We start from the raw sequence: 23668 nt of genomic DNA, 5'->3' as shown, positions 1-23668 counted from the left end.
TGGTTTTGGGCCCCCAATGGAGGGGCAGTGCCCTGCCATGGATATGGGCCTGGAGCTGGGAGCCTGCCCAGGGTTCTGGAGTCTGGGCTGTATTCCTGCCCACTAGGCGGCCTTGGCTGTGCCTCTTTAACTCTCTGTGACTTGGTTCCTTCATTTGTAAAACAGGCAGAGTGATACCTCAGGCAGCTGGAAGAATCCCGTGAGCTGATGGCACACGGCGGGTACTCAGCAAGCTTTGTCTATCGTTATCAAGCACTGACAAAGGTGCACTGCAGCATATAGGAAAGGCATCTCACCTTTTCTGTAGAAAGGATGGGGCAGAAGGGTGAGGAGTTAGCTGGGCAAAGGGACTGGGGAGATGAGGGAATGGGAGAATAGGAATTGTGGGTTGAGGGAGCTGGAGGAGGTGGCTGGCTCTTCAAGAACAAGAGAATAGCTCATGCCAAGGCTGGGAGGTAGAGCTGGATATGACTGGTGGGCCAGCGACAAAGCACAGAGTGGGCAGGAAGAGGCTGGGAAGTCCCACCAGGATGTGGCTGAAAGCTCTTTGAGGACTAGGGGTTGGGCTGGGGACAGCCGTGCTGTGACAGCCTCTCCTGCTCCAGCCCTGCAGCTGGTGAGCAGTAAGAGGGACTTGGTTCTGGTCCCCGAGGCGCTGAGCTGGTACGACGCCCAGCAGCACTGCCGGCTGCACTACACAGACCTTGCTGACCTGCAGCCAAGTGACCTGTTGAAGCTCTACTCCCTCATGAAGAGCACCCAGGCTTGGATTGGCCTCTTCTTCGACGCAAGAACTTCTGGCCTGAGATGGTCCAGCGGCTCCACCTACACAGCCCTGGAGTGGGTTCAGACGATGCCCGAATTCGGGGTGGGCATCTGTGCCACGCTGTACACTCGGCTGAAACTTCCCTGCATAGGGGCCGACCCCTGCACAGCCCCGAATCCCTTCTTCTGCTACTACGGTGTGTTCACATTCACATTTCAGGCTTGGTCTTCCCCCAGGGGCCTCGCTCTGTTGCCCAGGCTGGAGAGCAGGGGCGGGATCATAGCTCACTGTAACCTCCAACTCCCGGGCTCAAGTGATCCTCCTGCCTCAAGTCTCCCAAAGTGCTGGGATTATAGGCATGAGCCATTGGGCCTGGCCCAGGGTTGCTTTTCAATAGCAAATGATGGTGCAGGGAGAGAGAGAGAGAGAAACACCCTTTCAGAGGATAACTGGTCATGACTTGACTGTTTTTGCAACATCACTTTCTCTCTGTGGCCTCTGTGTCTATTCCCTCTGCATACCTACTCTGAACACCCCATTAGAAAAAATGGGTGTAAGTCAGGATAGAATAAAAATAAAATCTGGAAAGTTCCTTTCTTGCCAATTCAGGATTTGGAGGAAGGAGAAAAAGAAAGGGAGCCAAGAGGGAAAGACAGGCTGGGGTTGGGGGATGCATGTGTACCTATGCAGAAGCAAGAGCAGAATTCAGTGCCTTCTTCTCAGGAAGCACAGGTGGACGGTTAGGGTCTCAGAGCTGGGCAGGAGGGGAGCAGCCGTCCTCTGGGAGATCCCCTGTTTCCCGCTAAGTGGGGAGCGGGAGCCAACACCTCGGGCATCGTTGCGGGAAATCCACCATCGGTATGCCATGCGCAAGACTCCAGCTGTTGGAGAACAGCAGCTGCCTCCTTGTGTTCCACTGGGCCCCTCCCTGTCCCGGCTACCAGTGCCTCTGACTCCTGTCTTGTTGCTGTTGGGAAGATCATACATGGCTGGTAAGAGTGTCACTTCCTGCTTTTCCCTCTGTCAGCCAAGGCTCAATCCAACTCTGTGCCATCCTCACCTCTCAAATAGGGTTATGGAGGACCAGCCTCACATGTGCCCAGCACAGCCACATGGCACCTGCCCTGGGACCTTGAGAAGTAGCAGGTGGTGGCTGCCTGTATTTAAATGCTGGGTTCCCAAGGGAGTAAAGAGATTCTTATGGGTGGTAAGTGTGCCTCGGACCAGGAGGCCTGCAAAGGGAGGGGTGTGCCTATGGGGTTGTCCCCTGCTCCCCACACTGTCCCCACACTCCACCAAGATGGGTCCTGACCTCTCACCTCTCTCCAGTTCTGCACCTCTGCTGCTAGCACATGGGGTCAAGTCAGCGCTGTCTCTCCTGTGGGTCTGCCCTTGCCCCCTAAAGTCTGTTCTTTACACAGAGTGAGCTTTTAAAAAGGTAAATCAGATCACTTCCTTGTACACAAAAGAATCAGTAGGCCCTGACAGCACTTAGAATCCTGTCCTTCTTTAGCCATCGGGCCTCGCCTCCCCTCTTTGGCCTCATCTCCTACTCCTGCCCCAGCCACATGACTTCCTTCGGCTCCTTCTCACCGCAGAACCTTTGTTGTGGCTCTGCTTGGGCAGCTCCTCCCACCTCTCTGCAAGATTTGCTCCCTCTCATATTCTCTTCAAGAGCAAGGACTCTGCTTGTCTTATTTCTGTCATTTTCCCCAGGGCGTAGACTAGCGTCTGCGACCCAGTAGGTGCCTAGTATTTATTGAATGGATTGAATCAATGTAGAAAGGGATGGACGAGCCTGTCTGCCCCCGAGCTAGGTTTTCCCATCTGTAACTGGGCAGCTCCTGCCTGCAGAGGATCCTGGGCCTCCCCGTAACTCGTGGTCTGTTTCTGTTTTACAGACCCTGACGTCGGGCACCTCCTCTCCACGAAGCCCTCTGTCGGCCTGACCACCTCTCCAAAGCCAGGTACACACCTGCTCCCCATTCCCTTTTCTGGGAATTTGGCTTGTTTTGCCTTGGACCTCTCCATCAGGACCAACCAGCAGGATCCCCACCCCCAGGTCCCCTCTGTTCCCCTGACTCCTGCCTGGTTGTCCAGGAGGGATTTCCAGGCTTTGCTGTCCCCTGACTGAACCCCATGGAGAGAGTCATTGTCTTTACTTTTATTTTTTATTTTTTTAAGACATGGATGGTCTTACTCTGTCTCCCAGGCTGGTGTGCACTGGCACACTCACAGCTCACTCAACATTCCTGGTGGGTGATCCGCCTGCCTCAGCCTCCTGAATAGCTGGGACTACAGGCACACGCCACCACGCCCAGCTAATTTTTTGTATTTTTAGTAGAGATGGGGTTTTGTCTCAGGCTGGTCTTGAACTCTTGGGCTCTAGCGATCCACCTGCCTTGGCCTCCCAAAGTGCTGAGATTACAGGTATGAGCCACACAGCTGGCCATTGTCAGCTTATTCTGATGGGCCCAGAGGGGAGGGTGACTGGCTCAAAGTCTCCAATCAGAGACTGGAATCAGAGAGTGGATGAGCCCTTGGCTGCAGCCCAGCTGTCACTCTGGGGTTGGGGACTGGGTGGTTTCTCTGCACAGCCCAAGTACTTGCTCATCCATCTGGGGGTGAGGGCGGCTTCTCTGAAATAGTCCCCTCTGGTATTACTGCCTTGGTATCTTTTAAAAAGTTTCTTCCTACCTGATACGGATAAGTTCTATGACAGAGGCAATATACTCACTCAATCTGCTCTGCAGAGCGGGTTTTCTGCATGCTGTGGAGTACAGAGCTGTAGAGTGAAGATGGCATGGGCTTCCCATGTTTGAATCTAGTGTGGCCCGAGTTCGGGCAGGTTGTCGCCTCCCTCAGCCTCCTTCTCCTCATCTGTGAACTGAGGTGAATGACACCAACTTCTCAGGATAGTAGTGAGGTTTTCAAAGATGCACAGGCCACATGCATAGCTCAGGGCTGGCATATACTAGGGGTTTAATCAAGAGTAACTTTAAAAAATCAGTTGAGATAGGGAAAATGTTAGGGAAATTGGAGGCAAATCTTGATGGGCTTAGGTGAAAGGCCCATGTCCAAGTTTGGGAGGCTCCATTTGAATCTGAGGATGTGACTCCCGTCTCGGCAAACAGGAGTGTTTCCTCTTCTGGGCCCCCAGAATCAATGCCTCAGGGTCGAGTCCCAGCCACTCATATCGTCTCCAATCTTCCATTGTCTGGAATCTCAGATGTGTGGGCTCATGTGCTGCAAGATGGGACAGGCCCGGTGAGGAGCAGGGTAGGCTGGGCTTGTCCTACCTCAGGACCTGGCCCAGTCCAGCCTCAGGCAGGGACTGGCAGAGGTGGCTGTGGGAGGCCGGCATCTCAGTCTGTCTGGGTTCCCCGGAAGGCAAGGCCACCGAGCCTGCTCTGCCTCCTGTCTACCAGGCCCGTCCCTCCAGGCTGGCCTCTTCTCCCTGGCTCTCCAGGCACGGTGAGCCTAGGAAGATCACACACTTGCTCTCATCTGCTCAGTCCTGAATTCACCTGAGAGCCAGTGGGGGCAGGCACAGCCCCTAGAAATCATACTCGAGGGTGACCCCAAACCAAGATTATTCTGTCTTCCTCATAATCTCCCCCGAAATGGTCACTACCATTTTGCCAAGTGCTTACTATTAATATATCACTGTGCTAAACCATTTGCATATGTGATTTCATGTAATCCCGACTTTAGGTACTATTATTACCCCATTGTCTAGATGAAGAAATTAAGACTTAAACTGAACTTGTGAGGCCATATAACTACACGAACTCTTAAGCCCTGCTTTCCCTAATGTTTTCCCCACCTGCCGCTATATCTCATCCATTCTTCCTACTTGGTATTTAGTCTACCTATAAAATTGTTGTTGTTTTGATCAAACCTAACACTCAAGGACGAGGGACAAGGGCCCATGTCAGACCAGAATTCTATCCCCAAGGATGATGAGGGCTGGGCTGTCAGAGACCCAGACTCTCAGGCCTGTGAGCTCCACATTCTCTGACCCCAGCTGTGGTCCAGATTGGTGGTCAGACCTTCACGCGATTTGACCAAGTGATGACATGGTCCTCGGCCCTGCTGTACTGCCGCAGCCACCACACAGACCTGGCCGACCTGCAGATGGTGACGGATGAGACAGGCAAGGAGGCCTTGAGATCCATCGTGAGTGAGACTGAAGCCTGGATTGGCCTCTACCTCAGTGCGAAGTCTGGATCTCTGAGCTGGTCCAGTGACCTGGGGGCCAGCATCCCCTCCTGGCTGCGGGTGCCGATGCTGGTGAGAGGACTGTGCGCAGCTCTGGGCATCTATATGACCTACTCCCCAAAAGTGTACTCAGTGAACTGCTCTTCCCCGCTGCCCTTCATCTGCTTCTATGGTGAGTGAGAGTCTGCTCTTGCTGGCCCTCGGCCCACTGAGGATAGAACGAGGTGGGAAATGGGTTTATTTGGCAGCAGGTGATATTGAGGATAGACCCAAGGAAGCACTTCTAGACTCTGAGGGAAACTGAGTTCTGGAGCAGTCTCCTGAGATCCTTGCATTATAAACTTGTGAGGAAGTTGTATTATTTTAATTCTGGGGATCTTTAAATAATAGAATAGACTCTATCCAGCCTGAGGGCACTGGCGATTAGCAAGAGCAATTCATTATTGGACAATGAAGTTAAAAGTCTGAGCTTTGGAATCAGACAGTTTATCACTTGCTAGAAATAAGGTGGGCAGCATCTTGGAGCTTCCTTCTCCTTATCTGGGAAATATATTGAACAAAATGAATTGATGGCACCCACCTTATAGGATGGCTTTGAGGGCTGAGTGAGAAAGTGAATGTACGGCGTAGAGTAGAAACCCTGACACGGAGTGGGCCCCTGGTGGATGGGAGCCACTGTCATTGTTCTGTCCCTGTGAATGCATGGGAGCCCAAGCCTGCCTGGCACCCACATCCTGTGTGATGGGTGTCCTTCTGCCTTGCTCTTTCCTTCTCTCCTTCCCCCTTCCCCCACCTCTCTTTTTTTGTAAGTTTTATTGAGCTATAATTCCCATCTTAAAATTCTTTTAATTTTAATTAAATTAATTAATTAATTAATTTTTGAGACAGAATCTCACTCTGTCTCCGTGGTTGGAGTGCAGTGGCATGATCTCAGCTCACTGCAACCTCCACCTCCTGGGTTCAAGCAATTATCATGTCTCAGCCTCCTGAGTAGCTGGGATTACAGGTGCCAGCCACCAAGCCTGGCTAATTTTTATATTTTTAGTAGAGATGGAGTTTCACCTTGTTGGCCAGGCTGGTCTTGAACTCCTGACCTCAGGTGATCCACTTGCCTTGGCCTCCCAAGGTGTTGGGATTGCAGGCTCACATGAGCCACCGCGTCTGGCCAAAATTTACCTTTTTAAAGGGTACAATGCAGTGGCTTTTAATACATTCATCACTAATCTAATTGTAGGACATTTTCATCACCCCCCACCCCAAAGAAATGCCTTACCTGGTAGCAGTCACTCGCTCCCCTCCCCAGCAATCACAGACCTACTTTCTGTTTCTGTGGATCTGCTTGTTCTTGGCTGTTTCTTTTTGTGTTTTGGATTTGATGAGACACATGATCCTTATCCATAAAGATACTCTTCCTCCCTGAGGGGCTGCTTGCTGTGAGGATTGGAGATGTATCTCCTGCAGGGATTGGCACATGGTAGATATACAACAACTGTGCCCTCCTGAATTTGGCTACCATGATGGGTAACCAAATGCGGGGCCATCAGAGCCTGGGGTGGCCGCTCACCTGCTGGGTGTTGCAGACCCTGCCTTCACACTCACTCTGTTTTCTTGCAGACCCCTCCACTGGACACCGGGCATCAGCAGAGTTGCCTCCATTCTTCCGTACTTCCCCAACAGAAGTGACAGAGGAAACAACTCCCAGGCTAGGCGGAGGTGTTTTGAGCCTGTCCTTGGCTGGATCTGGGTCTTCAGGGTCTGGGGAAGTGGCAAGGGTGGCTTGCAAGCCGCATAGGCCCCTCCTAGAAGGGCCAGTGAATGCCTAGAAAAGGGGTGAGCTAAGGGGGCAGCAGTCAAGGGCCACTTATACAGAGGGGAGTTTCCCTCTGCTCCCCACCATGCTGGTCCAGCCAGGGATGGGGGAAGGAGGACCGGGCCACATCAGACTCCCTTTTCTTGGAATTGGGCCACTGAATATGCAGCTCCAGGGCCAAGAGACCCAGGAGAGGCTGTACAGTCTCTCAGGTGAGAGGATGAGATCCTGGCTTGGGATTCGGAGGGGAAGACACCTGAGCAGTACTCCTGAGAAAGAATCATCAGAGAGGTCCTGAGGCTCAGCATCCAGAGGGAAGCACTGCAAAGTCCCTCCGAATTGCAGGCTCCTCTGCAGGGAGAGGATGAGGGATGAGCTGTTGTCATTATGTGTGGGGAGGTGGCTGGGAAGGACAGTGACCGCATTCCTATAGCACTTTAAAATTCCTGAACCATCTTCACAACTATTACCTCATTTTCCTTCCCAAGAGTTCTGAGGCTAACTAGAGTAATTGAGGGCAAAATCACCGTTTTCCTGGCCTTCTTACAGATTTCTGTGTCACACAAAGGGATTATTGCCTTTTTTGATGACACAGAGAAGTGAGGGCACTTGATCAAGGTCGAGCAGAGCCTCGTTCATTCACTCATTAAAAAGTGTGGATGGAGTCTTGTGCTAGCTCAGGCACAGCCACCAGGCAAGATTTTGGGGAGGGAAGGCTTGTTCTGAAGCTTCTCACCGCCAACTGGGAAGAGGCTGTTGCTTGGTATAGTCACAGGTGTGGTGGGGACACTGAGAAGGGGAGCATCCCGCCCCTATAATCGTCCAGAGAAGGGGAGCATCCCGCCCCTATAATCGTCCAGAGAAGGGGAGCATCCCGCTCCTATAATCGTCCAGAGGATTTCCCTGAGGAGGTGACTTTATAACCATCGGAAGGATGAGGAGGATTTAACTTGCAGTGTTGTGGGGTGCGGGGCTGGGTGAGGACTGCAGGTGGAAGGAGCTGCAGGTGGGGTGGGGACAGTCAGCACTGGAGAGTGTGGGAGCCCAGATCCTGCTGGCCGGGCCCTCTGTGAGTCGCTAAGGGACCTCACCCTGAAGGCGATAGAGCCCAGGCCGGCCGTGGTCAGATTTGGGTCAGAAGCTGGGTGACAGCCTGTCTTCTTCTCATCTAAGTCTATCCTGGCACCTGCCTGGCTGCCCCAGGCTCACCGGCCACCTGGGCCGCGCTATGGGGTTTAGGAGGCCCTCCCTGCTGGCCCGTCTGCACTGGGTTGGGCAAGGCCAGGCATGGAAGAGGCACAGGCCCGGGGAGCCACCACGCGACGCCACTCGTCGGCGCCTTCGGCTTTGGGAGAGGTCCCGGGTGCAGCGGACCCCACAGAAGTCTTCTCTCCGGCCCTAGGGACCAGCACCGGCCCCGGGGGCGCCTCGCGGGGCCCGGCTTCAGCGGCGCGGCTCACGCAGAGGAGCAGCCCGGAGCCCCGCGAGCCCGGCCTCCGCACCCCCTACCCGCGCGCTTCCGCCTCCGCGGGCCCTGCGGCCCTCCAGCCCCAAGGGGCGGTGACATCCAGCCCTGCGGACAATCTCGCGGCCCCGGGGAGCACCTTGGTTCCTGGGGAAGGACCCAGGATGCTGGCGGTCACTGTCCAGAATGTGTCTTCCCACCCCGCACCCTCGGCGACCCAGCCCCCCAGCCCTGTTGCGGCCTCTTGGGGGAGCCTCTCTGTCCCCCAGGAAGCAGCTGCGACTCTTCTGGCCTCCGCTTCGAACCCCACGCACGACTCCACCCGCGATGCCCCAGCTACTCCCAGGATAGCAACACCCCCTGGGTCTGCCACATCCAGCCGGGGCCTCGGCTCCCAGGCTCCAGGGAGCTCTCCGGGGACCAAAGAAAGCATTTCGGACGCATTTGGCTCAGGCAGCCCAGCTGTGCCCCAAAGGACAACTGCACCCCCTGACTCTGCAGCCCTGAGCCAAAACACCCGCCCGGAGGCAGCTGGGAGCTCGCCAGAGACCCAAACAGGTGCCTGTACGCGTTGCTATAAATTAGGACCTCCATCCCAGGCAGGCCCAAGCACCTCCGCGAGTTCCTCTTTTGGGGCAACCAGGCCTGGCTTCCATGCGTAGGGTGCAGGCCAGGGAGTTGAGGATGAGAGGTGGGGTGTGGTGTGGGGGCGTTGTGGGCTGGGCCACAGTCTCCCCACTCCGGCTGCATTCCAGCGCATTCTACAGGGGTCCTGTCTGGCCAGAGCCAGCTCACTGTCTCGTCCTCCCTGGGTAATTTAGGATGGATATGGAGGTGAAGTGGGGTGATCTGGGGGAGAAATAATCCAGTGGGAATATTGACTCCAGTACCTACTGTGTGGCCTTATGCAATTTTCCTAACTTCTCTGAACCTTATTTTTCTCATCTCTCAGTGCCTGGCATCTGGCAGACACTCAATAAATGGTAGTTATTACCATTTTAATCTCAGTTCTCTAGTGAAATGTTTAGTGACTCATTCCTTCTCCCACCACTCTCCTTACCTTAATATATGGGGCTGGCCTCATTCTCATTTTATTAATTATAAATGATTACAATTATGAATTATTGAGATTGCAGAATCTTACAGGGCAGGGGCTGTTCTGTACTTCTTTGTATCCCTCTGGGGACTAGGATAGTGCACATTGGTAGATGATTTAATTTGACAATAATTTCCTGAGTACTTGTTTTGAAGAAGGCATTGAACTGTGGATACCAAGATGAGCAGGGCTGTTTCCTGTTTTCAGAAGCACATGGTCTCCTAGGAACTAATGGAGACAGTCAGGACAGTTTGGAAAGTGCTGCACCAGAAGTGTGAACCAAGAGCTGTCGCAGGAAAGCAATTCATTTCCTTCTGCCTGGAAGGTGGTAATAGGATAGAAGGTGTAACAATGGAGGATTTCATCTGGCAGAAAAGTATAGAAAGTTCTTCCTGGCAGAAGGAACAGCATGGGTAAAGACAGATATCAAATTGTATGGTTTGCTAGGGAATGACAAGCAGTTTGATGTGACTGGTGTAGGCCACATATTGGGGAAGGGAGTGGCAGGGGATGAGGAGAAAGGGGTACACTGGGGGCAAAATCTGAAGGAGTTGATCCCCCCGCCAATGGAGCCATCAGAGGTTTACAGCAGGTGAGCAAAATGCTCAGATCTGCATTTCCAGAAGCAAGATTCTTAGGATGATGGAGGACAATGCTCGTATTAGGGTGCTAAGTGAAAAAAGCATTGTCAACGTTATGTACATAATACAGTCACAACAAGGCTGAAAGGAAATGTCAATGCTTAGGAATCAAGTCTGGAAGGAGATGTGTGACAATTTTAACAGTGTCTATATTCAGGGGATGAAAATACGGATGTTCCCTCCTCTTCTGTGTTTCTGAATTTTACACATTTATCACTTTATTAAAGAAATTAATGATGCTTTGGGTGGGGAAAGAGGCCTTTGAAGGCACAGCCAGCCAGAAAAGGAGAGACAGGAAACGTGTGTGTGGGGAAATAATATCGCACAGTCTGGGTAGGTGGAACCGAGGCCTGCTGTGGAGCACTGGAGTGGGAAGGGACATGACAGGGAATTGATTTTACATTGTTCATGAGTGACGTTAACTGAAGTACCAATACAAATACATTTTAAAAAATGCTCAGCTTTGTTCACTGAATCACACAAATGCAAAATTTATAAAGATGCTTACTTTTTATTGCTTTTTGTTTTGTTTTTGTTTTTAGAGACAAGGTCTCACTCTGTTTCCCAGGCTGGAGAGCAGTGGCATGATCATAGCTCACTGCAGCCTTGAACTCCTGGGTTCAAGCGATCCTCCTATCTCAGCCTCCCAAGTAGCTAGAACTATATGCATACACCACCATGCCTAGCAAATTTTTTTTTAAAGACAGGATCTCGTTATGTTGCACAGCTGGCCTTGAACTCCTGGCCTCAAGTGATCCTCCTGCCTCACCCTCCCAGGGTTGAGATTACAGGTGTGAGATTACAAGTATCCAAAAGATGCAGTTTTAAAATTTAGTTTTGTACTTACCAGTGTAGCAAAGATTTGAAAGGTGATAATGCTGAGAATGTGGGAAAAACAGTGATCTTGGCACAGTAGGTATGCCGACTGGGGCTATTACTCTGGTATCAGAATTTGTGTCAGTTTTAACATGTGCATAATCTTTCATACAGAAATTCTACCCTTGGAAATTGATTAAGGAAATAATAATATGAGGTACACACATATATATGCACCCTCCACACACAGGGTTGCTTGTTGTGGCATTGTTTATTACAGTGAAAAGGCGGAAACAACGTAATGTCCTCTGAAAGCAGATTGGTTAAATAAGTTATGGTACATTCAGTGAAAGACTACTTTGCAGCCTTTAAAGCAAACAAGAGAGATCTTTACACATTCAGATTAACAAATTCGCGAGTGTGAAGAACCTTCTACAGCGAAGTGTTAATCATGGGTGCCCCTGGGTTGGGGAGGTGATAAATTTGCTTAAATATTTTACAATAATATATTCCAAATAAAAGGATTATTTCCATATTTGAAAGAATAAAAAGACATCTGCAAGGCACTGACAGGACTTTGGTGACTGAACATGAGAGCAGGTGAGACGGAGCAAGGGAGCCACTGAGGACACCAGGGTCTCTGGCTGGAGGGCCTCCGGGCATGGCCAGCCATCCAGGAAGAGAAGGGGTGCTGGGGGAGAGCCTACACTTGGTTTGGGATGGAGATGGCGATGTTGAGGGTCCCTGGGTGCCATGGTGGGGGCTTTGTGTAGCTGGCAGACAAAATAAGGACATTAGGCCCTTTGGAGCATAGGCTACTGAACAAAAAAAATTTGATGAGGAAAAACCTCCTAACACTGCCCAAGCCCCACAGATCCTGCTGCCAGGGGTGCTTTCTGAAAGATGATAGTGTAGCAACTCAAGTGCTGGGTTACAAGAGCCTGTGGGGGTGAGTCAGGGATTGGCAGGAACTGAGCTTCCCACATCGCTGGCTTCTGCAGCAACTGTGTGCCTAGTAGTGGCTGTCCTTTCCTGTCTTTTAGCTCAGGGGCAATCACCAATATCAGGCCACCTTACTCCTGGTTGTATTTGCAATAAACCTTTTATTTTCCCCTCCTGTAGCTGTGACCAGTGTAGGGAGTGGCACTGATAGAAGAGATACAGCTGCTGCCACAGAGGCCCAACATCTGAGTTCAGAATCTAAAAATACATCAGCACAAAAATCAGGTAACTGCTTCTGTCTACCAAGTTCCTACTCTTACCAGAGGAGCAGTGAAATCTTGACAGTCACTCCTTGGCACAGGGCCCTTGAGACCTTTTCATGAAAGACAACACGAAATGTTGGGAATAGGGATAGGAATAAAGAGGTGGATTCTAGTTTATGCTCTGTGACTATTATGAAAATTTAGGGGACAAGTTTCTGAATTTCTGTTTCTCTTCTGCAAAGGGGATGTGGAAAAAACTACCTTGCCTATACCATAGGGTTGTTGTGAGCACCCAATGAGATAATTATAAACTTCATAAACAATAAAATATAATGCAAATACAGTCTTATTATGAGATTGTAGTTCCTGTAATGATTATGGATGGCTCATGGGCAAAGGCTGAATTTATTTAAAGAGTCAGAGAACTTCTTTAGAATTTTCTGTGGTGGGGAGCTCAAGGAGAGGTGAGTATTTCCAGCATGGTGTGGAGTATCCACTTACTGGATTAAAAGTAAGGAGAAAAATACAGAAGAAACAAAAAAGAAAATAATTGCCTGATGGGTAGCCAGGCTGTGGAAGAGCCTGCATTACCCAAAGCCATGGGACTCTTTCTTCAGCCACTAATTGGTTGGTCCTAATTGTGGCTAAGCATTCTTCTGCTCAGCAGTTTCTTTCTTCTCTTGGAGATCCCAAATCGGCATGTAGCATCTGTGGTGTCCACTGGGTGCTCCTGACTGCCAAGAGCTTGAAATGGCAATAGGATAATATTCCCCCGAACAGGCAGCACCTTCTTTTCCAGGGCACCCTTTTGGAATCCTGAAAGCAGACTTTACCATCTCAACTCTGATGGACCCAGAAGAGATGAAAGACCAATTTCTGAGACAGGTGAGACTTCTGCCCACTCTTCTAATTCTGATCAGTCGGATGATGTGACATTGCAAGACAATCTTCAAAAGCCAATATATTAAGGTGGAAAACCTGTGGAATATGACCTCATCTTGCTCCACTGCCATCACTTTGGCTCATGGTCACAAGTTGGTTATGTGGCATGATCTTTTTGGATCTTTTCTTACCCTCTCCAATGTCTTTCCTGAGCTTTTTTTTTTTTTGGTCAAGACAGCACAGAGGGATCTGAGTTTGGGTCTTAGTTTTGCCCTTATCCATTGTGTAGCTTTGGCCAACTTAGTCTTTCTGAGCCTCAGTTTCCTCATGAAACAGGAATGATAATGTCTAACTCATATGGTTGGTGTTATGATTTAATGATATATTCCATACAAAGTGCTTAGCAAATAATCTCACACATAGTTGGTGCTCAATAAACATTAGCTATTATTTTTGAGTCAGGGTCGTGTTTTGTCCACCTTGGCTGCAGTGCAATGGTGCGATTATAGCTCACTGAAACCTCAAACTCCTGGGCTCAAGCAGTCCTCTTGCCTCAGTCTCCCAAAGGGCTGGGATTATAAGCGTGAGCCACTATGCCTGGCCGGCTATTATTACTATCAACATTATCACTGTAGTGTTCTGAATATACACTTATTCCAGACTTTTTTGGTTCTTAGAAACTATTGTGCCATGGGAGACTGTGAAGAGGAAGAATTGTTCCTAAATACTGAGAGAAAAGCTTCAAGTTGATTTTTGAACATGGTCTAAGGACACATTTCTCAATTATATCAGATAATAACCACAGGATGTCAGTGCTAGAGAGGACCCTATAGACTATTTAGCCACAATCTTAATTTTACAGACAAGGAAACACTGGCATTTATCTGTTAGTTCATTGCAATTTATTCATAGGCCAAACAAATATCACCCTGGCAATTCATTCTAGAATTTCACAAAATCAAGTTTTTAGAAAGACCAGCAATATGTGTGTGTCAGTATATAATGTATATGTGTTTATTATAAATTTTACTGATATAAAGAATGTATAGCACACAATTTACAAATTATAATAAAATATACAATACTCTTTATTGTAATTTCATAGAACCAACTGAATCTTACAAAATACTCATGATTTTGGAAAATTCACATGAGCACATGACTGCATGCTTGCCAGGAGTGGAGGGGGGACTGGAGAGCTTTCAGTACATTTTGCTACTGAAAGAACAAGTACGAATGGTGTAATTTAGCATCTGATAAGTTTCAAGTAATAAGACTTCAGTGCTGAATATTAGGTCAAGAAAAGTTAAGAACCTTTTCTGTTTTTTTTTTTTTTTTTGGTAGGGGTTGGTAAGGTAGACAAAGGAACTTTGAGTTCTCTACGTTGTTTACTTTTTTTTTTTTTTTTTGAGACGGAGTCTCCCTCTGTCGCCCAGGCTGGAGTGCAGTGGTATGATCTTGACTCACTACAAGCTCCATGTCCCGGGTTCACGCCATCCTCCTGCCTCAGCCTCCCGAGCAGCTGGGACTACAGGTGCCCGCCACCACACCTGGCTAATTTTTTGTATTTTTAGTAAAGACGGGGTTTCACCATGTTAGCCAGGATCTCCTGACCTCATGATCTGCCTGCCTTGGCCTCCTAAAGTGCTGGGATTACAGGCATGAGCCACCGCGCCCGGCCTGTTGTTTACTCTTTAAAAGTCAAATGTAGCATATTTGATTCTGGCCTGGGTCCTTCAGCACTCCTCAAGGGTGTACTCATTGAAGCTTCTGACACCAAACTAGAAGCCATTTACCTTCTGCTTTAAATTGAAGCCAGTGGGGAAACTGAGGTCGAAATAGGGAATTCCATCTTCTGGTCAGCTTTGTCAGAATGTATCTATTCCATAAATGGGATGACCAAGTTAATGGAGAGAATTTCTACATCACAGACTTAAAGGACGGGTTGGTGGGGACAAGGCGTATGTGGGGGAAGGCTGAGTATATATTGTTAGTTTTAGTAGAATTTTAAATTCCAAATAGAAGGTAAGGAAACACCTGTAACCAACTTACCCTAGTTTCAGGATTGGGGACAGAAAACATTTTCAGACACCTACACACAGTGCTCACAGCTTGATTTGAACTAGTGGTTCTTACCCCTTGGCTCTTCGGAACCTCCGGCAAGGTTAAAAAGAAAAAAGAAAGAAAGAAAGAAAGAAAAAAGCCTAGCCTGGTCCAATCCTTAGAGAGATTCTATTTAATTGTTCAATGGTGGAGCTCAGGAGGTACGCCTCTGTTTTTTTTTTTAACTCCCCAGTGATTCTGATGAATAATCAGGATTGAAAACCACTAATTTAGTCATCTGTTTTAGTGTTCTCTGTCATTAAACATATATATATAGCTAACAAAATTGATTTATGTATTTTCCTACTGGTAAAATGCTAATAAAAAAAGTCAGGCAGCTGGAGGGAGGCTAAAAACAATTACGGGGTATGGATGTGCATAAAGCGTATATGGATGGATGGTTTATGGCTAAGAGGACCATGAGGTAAAAAGACCGCATCAACACTTTCTCTCTTTTTGATGTTTCAGATCCAGGAAGTCTTAAAGCTTACATTAGGTCACGAACAATTCAGACTGAAATGGGTCAGCTTCGAAGTGAACAAAAAATAGCACAGTTCTATGGATATGCAGTTTCCCTTTCATGAAATCTTCTCTGGATTTTGAGTAAATTTTAATTTTGTAATCCCTAGTAGAACAAGATTAGGAAGAACTCGAGATGTGCCAAAAAGCACAGAACTACAACTAACACAAAATAAGACTACACGTGAAACCTGCATTCCTGGATTTTACAGAATGAAACAGGGATGCAGGAGAAGATGGTTGGATTTGGGAAAAATAATCTTGGGAATGACAAATGAACTTCTATTAAGAATTTAAAATAAAAAACCTGAACCAAACACCAAAAATCCTGAAAACAAACTCCATTAATCTAACTGGAAAATTACAAGAGGATGGTAGCGGTCTAGGAAGCTAAGTGGGGCTACACTTCCTAATAAACCAAAGGAAACTTTCTTTACCTGTCACAAGTTATTAAAGAGATTTCAAATTCTGCAGAATTTGAAAGTAACAATTTTATCACATGTTAATGCTAGTTATTTTTCCTAAATTGAAATCTTACTAAATGGAAGTTGGAAAATTCTAAGACAGACTGTTCTTAATGTTAAAATATATTTTCAGAATAATATTCTGGCATATATTTCCTTTCTTGTTTCTTTCCAAGTGTCCTAGTCACCCAGGTGCATGCTAGAAGACAGCAGTATGTCAAATATAGTAGCAACTTTAGTCTGAAATGTTTAAAGTTAAAGTTTATTTATATTCTTTGTAGGAATATCAATAAAAGACCTCAAACGTATCTATATCTGTACATGTACAAGAACCGTCAAAAATTATTCACAGAACAAAAATAAATCTTCTTTAGAACAAACCCAGGTAATGAAATGCAGATACGGATCTCACATATGGAACAATCTAAATGCTACTAGCACAAAAATATGGCTTTAAAAATAAAATAAAATCTTGGGTTTTGTTTTTCTAAGGTGTATTTTTCTTTCTTGAAATAAAAAATAAATTATTTAGAGCTATCATTGTAAAATAGTCGTGTGTTAACACACTCTTATTAAGGCCCTGGAGATGAAAAACAAAATCAAATTTAGAAGGTAAATTCCTCACCGGTGTAACTCAGGTTAATGTGCTGCTGTCTGCTTAAGTTAATATAACTAGGAAATGTCTAAGCACCAGTCAAAATTTAACCTAATTTACTATTTAACTTTTCTGAAGGTGGTCATTGAGTCAATTAGTATTTAACCTTTTGTTGAACTGGGAATTGAAATGTTTCCCTTGAAAATTTGGAAATCACATAAAATGATATTTACACATAAATATCTGTACCCCCACAAAGATGATGGAGGTCCATAAAACATAACTTCTGTGGAAATCTCTCTACAACAACAAATAAATCTGGTTTTAAGTCTCAAACTGAAAAAAAACAAAAAACTTTCTAGGGTCAAATGAGGGTATTTAAGTGGAAGATAGAACTGAGTAGGAAATGAAAATGCATGCTGAAATGCAGGCAAAGACTACCGCTTTCCTTTCCTTGGGTGCTCGCTGCATTTTCCCAAGTCTTGCTGTGTTGGTTACTCAAGCACTTGAGGCTTAACTGATCAGGAACTGAAACTACTTATTTCTGGATCCTACTCTCAGATCAGTGATATTCAACTTTATTTCTATGATTCCCCATGGTATCAATGATATCTAGGGTTCTTGAGACAATGCCAAACCAAGTCAATTTCAAGTCGCTTTAACTTACATATACATATAACACATATACTACATTTTTAAGGATGATAGAATGACTGTCATAAAATCTAAAAAACGAGAGCACAAAATCTGAAAATCTCCAAGTTTGGGAATCACTGCTCGATAAAATGGACTAACATTCAGAAAAAGGAATCCCCAGGAATTCTGTTTTGTGTGGGTGTGTGCATGTGTTGTCTACAGAGACTGCTTTTCTATGTATCTATGTATTTTAAGAGTGGGCAAGGGATATAAATCTTCCTGTTTCCTGGAAACTCTGGGCTACTGAGAAGGCTCTGCTTATGCATTCATTCCCTTATGGGTCATGTCTCTTCCTCAGGTTCTTTCACTCCTCCTAAGATGTTTATTCTATCTCATGCAAATTTCATCACTTTTGTCCTTCCTAAACCCAAGAGTATACATAACTGGGTCATGACAATGAGAATGCTTCTAGAACTAGTAACAATCATTCAAACATGAAAAGAGATTCTAAATAGAAATTCAACACTCCAACATATCTTGCTTTTAAGAAACTAAATCCTTCAACTGACGTAATGAAAAAACAAAGTATCTCAAATTATCGGCCCCCAGGTAAGGGGTAGGAAGGCAACTATTTACTGCTGGGGTAAGCAGGAGATTTCACTATTAGACTTGAAAAAGGGAAGGGGGATGGAGAAGGGAGCCCTTTTGGCTTTCCACAGTTGATAGGAGAAGGTGGCCTCCAAAGGTGTGGCTGAAAATGCAGTGAAGCTCTGGCAGGTGGCTCTTGGGTTTGGCCCTGTGACAAGTCTAGTCTGGTGTCAAGCGTGTGTGGGGCTCAAGGTCACAATGGAGTAGTCTGATGGGACTGAGGTAGTGCTGAAGAGGGTTCCTTTCCCACGCTCAGTCCCATAACCAGCCTTCTCAGGAACTTCAAGCTAGAGATGACTAAAACTAACCCTTGATGGAAGGGGAAACAAATACGAATGCAAACTCACTTGATGGCAGTGATTTTGCTCTGGGACTTCCAAAGAAGAACTCGGTTCTCAATCTGGTGTACCTCTGAGAACACAGTGAAAGCCAGGGGTCTACAGAACCACAGATGCATAAACAAAGGCCCTGGGTAGACTAAGATCTGAAAAACTTGACTTCCAAAGTCAAGCTCATTCTTAAGGGCATATAGTTAATGCTCATAGCAGTCTTAGGTAATCTTTCTTTTTCTTTCATAGTCTTAACACCATCACAGAGAAACACAGAAGCAGACCAGTCAGAGAAAGCTAATTCTGACCAACTTGATACTATATGAAAAAAAGCAAAAAGCTATAGCAGCATGATTACCTCACTTTACCACATTTTTCTTACTGTTAGACTGCCATAAACCCAAACAGTACCTTGGTGATAGTGCTTGGAACATGGTAAGTGCTCAAGTGCTTGTTACAGTTACCTAGTTATAATCTCTCCTCTGACATGGCTTTTATTGCAGAGACTCAGGGAATATGATGACCTGATGGAAATGTGACTCTTTTTGCTGTTTCAGCTCAGATTGCTTATTGCTTCAGTAATATAAAAGGGGAATATGAAGCTCTTTTCTGACTCCTACCAACACTGTCCTCATTAATGGTCAAGTCTGTTGTCAGCTTGACATGCACTTTACAAACACTTCACCTGAATTCCAAATTCCTCTCAACCCTCATCTATCCTGCGACCCACAATGTGGTGGTGTTTTGAGGGAAACAGGAAGTGCAAGACATTGCTATCTTAATCTATTTGCCTCTCTTCAGCCATGTACCTCCTCCCAGCAAAACAAAGTTATTTACCTACTTGAACTGAGGGAAAGCCAATTAAGAAATATCTCCATAAAAATTATCACCTGTTGGTGACTTCTCTTCTTAAAAAATCCTTCAGAGTAAGTTCTACAGATTGCAGCATTCTCTAAAGAAAAACTGAGAAAAATGTTTGGACAGGAGTAGGCTCACAGGATAACCTAACATTTAACATCTGTCAACAACTCTGAACTTTTAGTTTACTTGTAATGCTCTTACTATTATTATTATTTTTTTGCTATTTCTTCTTCATTCAAGATAACCTGCTAGTAGAAGGCTGCATAATCTGTCCAAATGTTTTGGGCATTAAATCTTCCAATGAAGAGAGCCCTCTAAGGAGCTCCCATAATGCTAATAAGATACATTCTATCCATCAAAAGCACATTTGATTTTTTTTTTGGGCTTCTCTCAATTTCCAATATAGGTAATTTTATCAGCCCTCTGTAATCCATAATCAGCACTTAAGAGCTTCCAAACCTCAATGGCAAGACATCACCCACATTACATACTTAAGGCCAATGAAACTGACAATTCTTTTACCAGGTTTTCTGTGGCACAACTGAAGGCTTTTACAAAGAATGAATTAAACATGGCTTGAGCTGAGAATAGCCAGCAACAATAACAGATCTATGCTTACATCCCTCCTCCTTCAACAAAGGACACTACACTTTGGAACAGTTAGCTCTTTTTCCTAATAAAATAAGTGATTTTGACCACAGTGTGCCCTCCACTTGGAGAGGTGTAAGAATTTGCAAAACAAATACCAAAGGTGAAGAAAATGTAAAAGTGCCAAAACAGCTGGATATAAAGTGTGCAGATCAGATAAACACAGTGAGAAACTCCTATTTTAGGTCTCTGTCTGGCAGAAACAGGGATTGCTATGAAATAAACTGTTTTAAAAGGTTGTGGCTTATGTGGCCATGGTGAGGTTGCTGGAACATAAAGTCCAACACAAAGATCCACCTGAGAGAGGGCAGAGATCAAGAGGTTGGAATGCAAGCCTGGGACTCGGTGAAAAGGAGGGCTTGGTGTCTGTCGGCATCACTCAAAAGAGGGTACTATACATGTTCCCTTATAAATAATCCGTTATGGGGAAACACTCACTTGATGCATATAGCTCCCTCAGGTCCTTTTTTTTCCATCCCCTTTTTCTAGAAAAAAAAATTCTTTAAAGCTTATAATTTAAAATCAACATCAACTTATTCGAGAAACATTGTTGCTTTCTCAATATAAAACAACTGCTTAGATCTCGCTTACAGAGGTTCAGGACCCTTTTAACATTATATCTGAACAGCATAGAAGGCATGAACTTTTCCTATTTGTGCAGTTATATGTACATATGTGTGAATATATATGTATATATATTTGTATATATAATGTCTGTTTAACATGTAACACTCCATACTTCTGGTAATCAAGGTTGCATTCAAGATGATATTTCACACCTTTGGAAAAAAGGAAATGAATTCATTTCCATGACTTTTTCTCTTCTGTAATAATAAGGCTATAGATGACAAGTGTTGAAATTGGGTCATTATTGTCAGATCTATCAGCATGGGAATAACAATTGGAATGTGCCATCCTGACACTTTCAATTTTTTTCTTTTTCTTTTTTTAAACATGAGCAATCATCACTTTTAAGAGAGTGATGCTTCAAATTTGGATTTCCTTTCTCTATTGAGGGGATAAGGGGAAGAAGCACTTTAAAAGTTAAAGATGGAGATAAAATTAACCCCCATAGATCTGCTAGTACAATGGATAAAGTCTTTATCACAAACAAAAATTATAACTTAACACATATAAAAAAATTTTAATAGGAAATATTCAGAGATTCCAGCTATGGTATGGTTAGCCCTTTTCTGTATGGAAGAAAGGGTGTTGATTTGGATGGCTTATGCACAGCTATTTAAATAACCTCTCCAGGGGAGAGTAAACCCTGTTGGTGACGACAGCTCCCACCATGGGGAGGAAAGCGCAGTGAATGTGTGAAGATGAAGATGGTACGTGGAGAGACAAATATTTATAGCTTTGTAAACTCTAAAGAGGAAAAAGAACACCCTTTATTACCATTGGGGTTAAAAAAAAAAAGCCCCTATTTAAAGAGAAGATTCCCATCTGCTGTAGACAGAGGAAATAAACATATTGACAGGAGTTCCATTGAAATTACTCCTAAAGTCCAGTTTTGATGCAACAGCTTTTGTCTGTGTCCTTTGAAACAATGAATCCCCAAATCAGATTAGCTTCCAACCAGAACCAGTCTTGGTTGATCAGTGGAATAAATTATTGTTTTGTATGGATCTTGGTATTTGCACGTTTTCTGAAAGGACAAGGGGGCCAGAGTGGGGTTTTTAAACTAGTAGATGAATCCCTGAAAAATTCTCACAATGTCCTATTGCACTCCATGTGCTTCTATCAGATAGATGCTTGGTCTCTACCTACTGAACCTACAGGCTCGTGTCTCACTCACACAACAGTTCCTACTTTACTTCCTCTAACAACTGCAGTGCTTTCAACAAGAGGAAAACAATAATAAAAATAGCAATAATCAAAAAGGTAATCTACATTATTAACTTCCTTTTGGTATATTACAGTGATATTTTCTGTACATGGCCCAGAACTAAGTTCCCTATGTACATAGAGATGTGGAGGAAAAGCATTGACCTTGGAAGTCACTGCCTTATGCCCTGAAAGACAAGGTTCCTTTCTTCATTCAAGAGTTTCTCACCACATTGCCATTGTGAAGTAGCAACATTCTGTAAACCTGGAGGGGCTAGGTAAAGGTCTGGGGATAGGAGAGTGGGTCAATTTCCTTCTGTCTCCTTCCACAGTCTGTCTATTCACAAAGCCCGTCAGCAGCTGCTGTTTTTGAATTCACCATTCTCCGTGATGGAAAGCTTGGTGGGGTTGGTGGGGGAGATGCCATTGCGGACCTGCATGCTGTACCGCTCCTTCACTTGGGTCAGCGCGCTCATCAGTCTGGTGTTGGCTGAATCCAGGGACACGATCCGTTTTTCCTACAACACACCAATCATGCCTTTATTCAGGCTACAGGCAGGAGGTAACACGCTTTCTTTACTGAGTGACTAGTCCAGCGCTTTCTCTCAAACAGCCGTATGCATGGTGCTTCCCAAATGGAACATCTCTGCCTCTTTCTGCACACTGGTCAGGTTCAGCTTCCCCTGAGCCCAGTGGGTCTGTTTATTTTTTCTGTCTCTCTCTCTCTTGTTCTTTCAGCATAGCAGGGCTTTTTATTAAAAATCTCTTGGGACATTAGACTTTCATGTAAAAGTGATACCATGTGTTACTTGAGACTATGCAACAGAGGTATCAAGCTGCCTTACTATACTAAGTGCTTTAGGTCAAAATTGAAACATGGAAATTAGGTGGCAAAGAAAGAAGCACCAGAGGTTTCATTTCGTAGAGGAGAAGAGCATGTGATCTATGGGTTCTTAGCCCCAAAAGAGGGCATATCAGTCACATTTGGAAAGAATTCACATTGTGCTCAAAATTAAAACAATACATGGTGGCAGTGTAGAGTCACCAACAAGGTGAGGATGCAACAGCAAGAGGGGAAAAAAGCAGCCAAAAAGCTCAGACCAAGGAGTTACTTGAATATGGGGAGGGAGATGTGGCCGAAAAGGGAACGCCATCAACATAACACATGAGAACAAACAGAGAACACAGGCTCCTAGACCCATTCCAGCTCAGAGTTACTCCAGGAGGGCTGCCCAATACGGAGATTGCTTTCATTTAACTTTTGAGTCTCTGAAAAAAAAAGCTTTAGAAACAATATTTGGAAACCAAGCATTGGTGAATATACACACACAAAAACCAAGGGGGAAAAAAAGAGGAAAAAAAATAGGCAGTCTAACTAAAGGAAAGTAGGACTACTTAAAATTTTTTTATAAAATCATTTTATCAAAACATTATCAGTCTCATAAAGATTAGGTTAGAAGAGATACCCTAATCTTAGCTTCAGCAGCTCAGTTAATCATTCCAGAACTTTTCTAACATGAAGTCTATAGTTTTCAGAAAACAATACAGGAAATAGTCTTTACCTATGCCTGTAAAATTTAAAAGAAAATAGCATATGGGGAATACCTCCAAAGCCAAACGGAGCTTTACTACCTTACGGGTCTTTTAAATTGACCCTGAGAAAAGCATGGTAAAGTTTAGTCATGGTAAAGTTCACAGAGGAGGTGGCAGGGCTGAGGGCTGGTGCTGCTCCTTGCTATTAAAACAGCAGCTACCCAGGGCTGTCACGTAGTGCTACACTTTGGGACACATGCTACTGGGAGCAAGAAGAGTGAAGACCACGGCCCTAGGGGAAAATCTAGGTAAAATCACGTACCACCTGGCATCAAATAATACTTCCCTTTACTCTCCTGCTTTCTGGGGGCAGGAAAGCAGGATCTGTAAGGCAGCAGTGCTGGTGGTCACAGTTTCAAAGTATATTAAAAAAAAGAAACAACAACAAACTAGCTCTTGCTTGTCATTATCACTTAAAAAAAAAATCCTTCTTTCCTTGATGGAGAACTCAAGTGGTAAGATATACAAAATCAGCATTATTAATGACCCATGCACCTGGTATAAAATGCTTTTTATTTTGGGAAAGTAATTCATTTTAAG

At 45.3% G+C, this 23668-nt stretch overlaps 2 protein-coding genes across 7 annotated transcripts in view; one reads left to right on the top strand and one right to left on the bottom strand.

Moving 5' to 3' along the window:
- The first annotated feature begins 8084 nt into the window (after positions 1-8084).
- CLEC20A (C-type lectin domain containing 20A) lies at positions 8085-16236 on the top strand. The gene is made up of 4 exons (XM_033195300.1): positions 8085-8820; positions 11938-12042; positions 12820-12905; positions 15474-16236. Exons 1-4 carry the CDS (start codon positions 8085-8087, stop codon positions 15552-15554), a joined length of 1008 nt encoding a protein of 335 aa, XP_033051191.1. The 3' UTR covers positions 15555-16236.
- The window catches only part of RASAL2 (RAS protein activator like 2), a 393297-nt gene continuing 385858 nt past the window's right edge, over positions 16230-23668 (bottom strand). For all 6 annotated transcript variants that reach the window (XM_033200815.1, XM_033200816.1, XM_033200817.1 and 3 more), the window contains one exon: positions 16230-22053. In XM_033200815.1, the coding sequence (XP_033056706.1) occupies positions 21911-22053 (143 nt within the window). In that variant the 3' untranslated portion in view covers positions 16230-21910. The remainder of the gene's footprint in view (positions 22054-23668) is intronic.

This window comes from Trachypithecus francoisi, unplaced genomic scaffold (assembly GCF_009764315.1).
Source record: "Trachypithecus francoisi isolate TF-2019V2 unplaced genomic scaffold, Tfra_2.0 Lachesis_group5, whole genome shotgun sequence".
NCBI classification, from domain to species: Eukaryota; Metazoa; Chordata; class Mammalia; order Primates; family Cercopithecidae; genus Trachypithecus; species Trachypithecus francoisi.
The sequence above is the reverse complement of the archived record's forward strand: the minus strand, read 5'-3'. Positions and strand labels throughout refer to the sequence as shown.

Coding starts and splice junctions, on each gene's coding strand:
- CLEC20A (XM_033195300.1), top strand. CDS start 8,085: ATGGAAGAGGCACAGGCCCGGGGAGCCACCACGCGACGCCACTCGTCG. Junction 12,043..12,819: donor TACATCAGCACAAAAATCAG/GTAACTGCTTCT, acceptor CTTCTTTTCCAG/GGCACCCTTTTGGAATCCTG. Junction 12,906..15,473: donor AAGACCAATTTCTGAGACAG/GTGAGACTTCTG, acceptor TTGATGTTTCAG/ATCCAGGAAGTCTTAAAGCT.